General features: G+C 39.9%; 1 protein-coding gene across 1 annotated transcript in view; it reads right to left on the bottom strand.

The window, feature by feature from the left end:
• Positions 1-4,566: 4,566 nt before the first annotated feature.
• LOC118151565 (maternal embryonic leucine zipper kinase-like) overlaps positions 4,567-6,189 on the bottom strand; it is a 34,168-nt gene continuing 32,545 nt past the window's right edge. The window contains exon 7 of the mRNA XM_078367997.1: positions 4,567-5,865. Coding sequence (XP_078224123.1) covers positions 5,839-5,865 — 27 coding nt within the window. The 3' untranslated portion in view covers positions 4,567-5,838. The remainder of the gene's footprint in view (positions 5,866-6,189) is intronic.

Genomic DNA, 6,189 nt, shown 5'->3' with positions numbered 1-6,189 from the left:
GGAAACTTCCGCATTTCCACCTTCTGTGCTGAAATCAGCCCGGGGGAGGGCCCAAGCTTTGAGCCGCTGCGGCCAGCCCCGCCAACCCGCGCCCGGCCTGGCACGCAGGCAGCGACGGGAGAGGAGGGCGTGGACCCAGCGCGGAAATGGCCTTGGGATACTCGGGCAGACGGCGCGCTCTGCCCGGGGCCCGCTGACCTCCCGCAGAAAGGAGCGAGGACCGGAAACTCCAACTGCCTGAAGCTACGAAGCTGTCAGGGAATGTGGGCAAGTGGAGGGAGCCCCACAAATTTGGCGAGGTCGGGAATCAACCCTGGGATTCTTTAGGCTAGGTGTTATTAAGGGTTGACACCATTCTTGAAAACAGGCTGACCAAAAAAAAAAAAATTAGTGAAATTTATCAGGATTCAAATCAACGTTTGCAAGCGTTATGCCCATCATCCTTCCTGGGACACCTTAAATAAATATAATAGATTAATCCGAGGAATAAACATTATGAGTTCTCAATTTCTTTTCGTTGCAACCTGACGTGTGCTTTTCTCTGGACAAACACTGAATGCGGCATTCTTGCTTTTAAAAGGTACACTGCGTCCAGGTTTATTTTAGTTTTAAACGGTTGTCTGCTAAGAAGCCCAGCCTCAAACTCAAGAAAGAAACAGAAAAGTCCCAGTGTTGACTGGAGTGGAAAAGCCTGTGTTCATTTCAAGGTGCTGGCATGCTGCTGTAAAGTGTGCTACACGAGGGCACTCTTCATATAATGCCTCCATTTACCAACCTGCTCTTAAAAAATACCAAAAGCAGGCCGGACCCAGTGGCTCACGTCTGTAATCCCAACACTTTGGGACGCCTAGGCGGGTGGATCACCTGAAGCCAGGAGTTCAAGATCAGCCTGGCCGACATGGTGAAAAACCATCTCTGCTAAAAATACCAAAATTAGCTGGGCGTGGTGCTGGGCACCTGTAATCCCAGCTACTCGGGAGGCTGAGACAAGAGAATCACTTGAACCCAGGAAGTGAAGGTTGCCGTGAGCCAAAATCTTGCCATTGCACTCCAGCCTGGGGAAAAAGAATGAAACTCTGTCTTTAAAAGATGAAAAAGAAAAAAACCAAAGCAAAGCAAAGGTTTTTTGGTTCAAAGCTGCACTATTTAATGATAGCCACTAGCCACATGTGGTTATTGACCACTGGCATGATGTGGTCTGAATTATCAAGTGCTGGATGTGTAAAATGCAGGCTGGAATTTAAAGACAGTACAGAAAAAATAATACAAAATGTCTTGTTAATGACTTTTATGTTGATTGCAGTTAAATATTTTGGATATAAAAATATATTATTAAAATTAATTTCACCTTTAAATGTTTTTCCCTTTTAAAGATGCTGCTTGCATTAAAAAAAATGTAAAATTACATATGTGGCTCACATTTGTAGGCCTCATTATATTCCTGTTGGACAGTGCCAGTCCAATATAACCTGATTTGAAACCTAATATTAAAATGCCTAAGGACTATATTCAGTCTCTTCCTGATACAGCCTTCCTTTCTGGTAGGCAGTTTAGTAACTTTTCAGAACTGGTTAGGTAACTCCTCCCCCACACCCACTCCTCACCAAATATCAGTGCCCTTCTAAGCATATAAGACAAAGTTCATTACATGGACTAAGTATGAAAACAAACATAAAGAAAAATAAAGCTCTTTTGAAATTTAGAGTTTCTGACTTTCAAAATCCTCCCTATTTACTACGTTGGAATTTATGAGCAAACATTTGGATAGAAAAATACAAAGAGAACGAATGTGTAAGTACTTCTTCAAACTGAGACCCAACGAATGATACATAGAAAGCATTTTGCCCAGGAGGCTTCACTCCATGCTGTACTACACAGCCTTTCAGATGAGCTTCTCTGAGTTTCTGAATGTTTATGACATACACTTTCATACAGAAAAGATACTGGTTTCATACAAACATAAAATTTAATGAGAGCATGTCAAATTTTCAGCATTTGCAATCAAGGAAAAGTTTTTGGGTGCATGTGGGAATCATAAAATCTTCCATCTTACCTCAGATCATGCTGTATTCAATTTAGTATTTGGTACCTAACCATGAAGGTTAGGCCAGCATTGTTATCCTCTGTGCTGTCAATTTCCTGATGGTTAGAATTGTCTCCAGATTTCTTTAACAGTGTTTTAACAATTCACCATGAATGTGTTACCCATTAATTTAGTCAAATGCCTATTTTCAAGCTTGATCTGTTCTTGGATACATTCACATATTGTTGGCAAATAACTATCCAAGAACCTTTCTTCCTCATTCTCACTGCCTCTTTCATTCTCCAGGAGCTCTTTGTCCAGAGTGCACTCTGGGAGGACTCCTTTCCACATCTGATGGTCTTTTTTGGCCTTCGTCTTTCTCTGTACCTTTCTGTCATTCAATTTTATTTTTTCAGCTAATACAATTCTTCCCTTGACTTCTATCTCAGACCATACATCAATTTTCCTAAATTCTCCCCTAGTTTTCCCCACTTCTTCTTCTTACCTCCCCAGAAAGCCAACCTCTTTCATTGCATCACATCTTACCTATTTTATTTAAAAAAAAACTAAGTAACACTTATCTTGTACCAGATACTGCTCCAAGTCCTTTATAAATATTAATTAATGGTAACCATTAAGTAATAATGTTAACCCCCCCTTTGCAACTGGGGAAACTGAGGCTTAGAGAAGTTAAGTGACTTGAGCAAGATCACAAACTAGTAAGGGAAGAGCCTTTTCCTATCCTAAAGTTTTGCCTGTCTCCCAGATTTCTGTACTCTAGTATCTTCAAACTCAAATATAAAACTAAAATTTCTCCATCTACCCTACTTAACTAAAAGCTAGCTATCTCTCCATAATAACTCATTTTGGGGGGTAAGCAAACTGCTTATTTCCCCAGTTTAAAACTTTGGAGTCATCTAGCAGAGGGAATAGCAGGGAATCTGGGTTCTGGCTTCAGCTTTTTGCTAACTGTATGATCCTGAGTGAGTCACACTCTTGTTGGATCACAGAGGCCTGTCTTGGAATGACTCCATCTGCATACGTCAGCCCTAACTTTTTTTCCTCCCATGTCCCTCAAATCTAATCACTTACCAAGGTCTGCCTAAATATCTCTTCTTTGTAAATATCACTGTTCTCACTGCTTCCATTCTGGTCCAGCCCTTATACATTAATATCTAGATAACACAAATAAGACTTTAAATGGCTTCACTGCTTGTAGTCTTTTCTTTCTCCTATCTGATTATACCACTAAATGAAGTTTACTAAAATACCTGTTTCGTCATATTTCTTCTCTGCTCTTTTAGCTTTTGTGACTTCCTGTAGCCTTTATGACCAAGCGTGACCTTTTCTCACTAGCTTATATGGCCACTTCACAAAACCAGCTTTATTCCTTACCTTTCTGTTGGAGCAGGGAAGATCTCCATCTTGTCCCTAGAAGAGGAAGTACTCCTCTCTGCCCAGGGCCTCCCCCTGCTTATGTGATCCTTCCTGCTGTCCTCCCTGTACATCACATCCAGTCTCTCCCCATTCTTTAAGGTTTGAATCAAGTTGTCATGTTTCATCTCTACCTAATGGAGTATTTCTTTCAGTCTGAAAGCACCATTTAATTAGTTAAAAGTGTAGGTCATTACCAATAAACACAGCCCAGTGGAATGCAAGATCCTGAGGACAGGACTACAGAAAAAAAAAAAAAAAAAAAGTGTGATCATTTTCATGTTCCCTTCCTTCTTCCCAAAAACCACCCAGGACCTCCCCAGATTTAGTTCAAATGTCACCTTCCAAGACCATCTAGTTAACATGACAATGCCCCTTTCCCTTATCCTGACACTTTCTAACTCCTTTTCCAACTTTGTTTTTCTCCATGGCTGTTATCACTATCTGGCATACTATACATTTTATTTGTTTATTATCTCTTATGCTTCTAGAATATCAGTTCCATCAATGCAGAGGTTTTTGTTTGGTTCATTTGTGCCCTATCTCTAGTGTCTAGAAGCCTTGCACATAGTATTTGTAGCTCAAAAAGTATTTATTGAATAAATGAATGAATCAATGCTTCTTCCAGTGAACTTGAATGGGAATGGCCAAGTTTCAGTTCTTACCTTTTTATTCTCTTATATTAGTTGTGCCTTTTTATGAATATCTTTCAACTCTCTTTCATATTTATTTCTTGGTTTGAAAAATCAAACCAGCACATACATAATTACTAGCAAGTAGGTATCTTTATTGTTATCTTGTAATTAGTGAAACATATAGAAAGATTTGTGTGCAGGTATTTAAAACCAGTCATAATGTAGACATTAGAACTTGGAGCTCCTCATTTTCTTAACTTCATTCCTTATTTTGTCATAAAAAAAATCTTTCAATATGAAAAGAACAAAGATTAGCAAACTTTCCTTTAAAAATTATCATTGCATTTTAGATACATACACATGTATATTTTTTATATTTTATATGTATACTTTATTCATTTTATATTATTTTTGTTTATATATTTTTATATTTTCATTTTTATATTGTATATGTATACTTTATTAGTGCTTTAAATATTGCATTTAGAATATATTCTAATGTACAATGCTATTGCATATGGAATAGGAATATTTGTAGCATAGCATTTTATAACTAAAAGGATTTTGGATTAATTCATTAATTAATGAATAAGTTCACTCTGTCATCCATGTGTCTTCTGTTCACTCCTCCAGACCTTTACCAAGTGGTTACCATATGTCATGTACTGGGCTAGGTGATAATAGGGGCAAAACAAAGAATATTTGTTCCCTGACTTCCCAGAACTCATGGTCCAGGAATGAGACACCCATAAAGAAGGAAAGAAGAGGCCCAGGCTCTGTGTGACAGCACAGGAATGTTTTGCCATATATCATTCTGGACAAGTGAGGAAGCACAGAGAGGAAATGACTTGTTCTTGGGAGAGGGTGGTGGTAGAGTGATTGATGCTGAGGAAGAATGACTATACCAACACTGTGACATTGGAACTGGGTCTTAAACAAGTTCATGAGGCAGAAGGAGCACTTGTGCAAAGCCAGGGAGACAGGGGGCACCACTACCCATCCTGAGAACTAGAAGAATGTTGGGAGCCCAGGGGTGCAGAGTGAAGTGAGTAGCAAAAATAAAGCCTTGGAGGTAGGCAGGGCCTGAGTGTGAGGGTCCGTTAAAGAATTCAAGCTTGATCTCTCAGGCTTTTGAAACCCACACATGGTGATTGCTGTTTCTGTATCTAGGTCATAGTCTCTTGGGGAAGGCCTTGCCACCTGGCTGTCCACAGTGAGGATGCTGCTAATCCCAGTAGGGTATGGGGCAGAGGGTGGGAAACATTATGTCTCCTAGACCTGACCCCATCAGGCCCACTTTTCTCAACCTGAGCTCACACATTTGACATGAATGCAGAAATACATAGTTCTTTGTGAAAAAAATTTAGGCAATTTTCCAAAAGTCATATCTCATATAGAGAAAAAGAAATTATAGGGACAGAGAGTTAAGAGATGATCGTGTGGTCTGGTCACTTTTGCCCCTCATTTTCATGCCTATGTAGCTATGGTCACTGCCTCACTCCTGACTCCTAGCTTCCCCCAGCGCTTCCCTCAGGCCTCTCTATTTACCCACTGCCCCGTCAGTCTGTCTTCTGCTCCCTAAAGATTCTACTACCCATCCTTTAGTCAGTTCTTATGTCTGGACAATTTCCCAGGCAGCTACCAAATCTTGTGAACTCCCCTCTCCACCCCTTTCAGTTTCTGCAGGCCGTACAGAGGGGAAAGGTGGCTCTGTTCTACCCGTGGGGGAGATCCAAAGGCGGGCTTCTATTCCAGGCTGTGGATAAAATTCTCCTATGGAAAAAAAATGAATTTCCTTCTGAAGAGCCCCACCAAATATATATGAAAAAATCATATTCTTCCCATTCACTTATCTTGACCTTACTTCTTTTAAGTTATAATATTGGCCTCATTATGTTAAGAGAGATACTCCTTCCCACTCACCCCTCACCTCCAGGCACATTACAAAGCGGTCAGCATGTTGGAATATTTCCTTTCAGTCTTTTTAAAATCAAAACTATCTTAATCTTTCATGCTACAGTCACGTTGCTGGAAAGTTTCAATTTTGCATTTTATGTTTATTTAGCTGTACTCATTTTCTGTGTTAATCTTACTTCT

The sequence above is a fragment of the Callithrix jacchus genome, chromosome 1, assembly GCF_049354715.1.
Source record: "Callithrix jacchus isolate 240 chromosome 1, calJac240_pri, whole genome shotgun sequence".
Lineage (NCBI taxonomy): Eukaryota > Metazoa > Chordata > Mammalia > Primates > Cebidae > Callithrix > Callithrix jacchus.
Note: the sequence above shows the minus strand (reverse complement) of the source record. Positions and strands in the feature narration are given on the sequence as shown.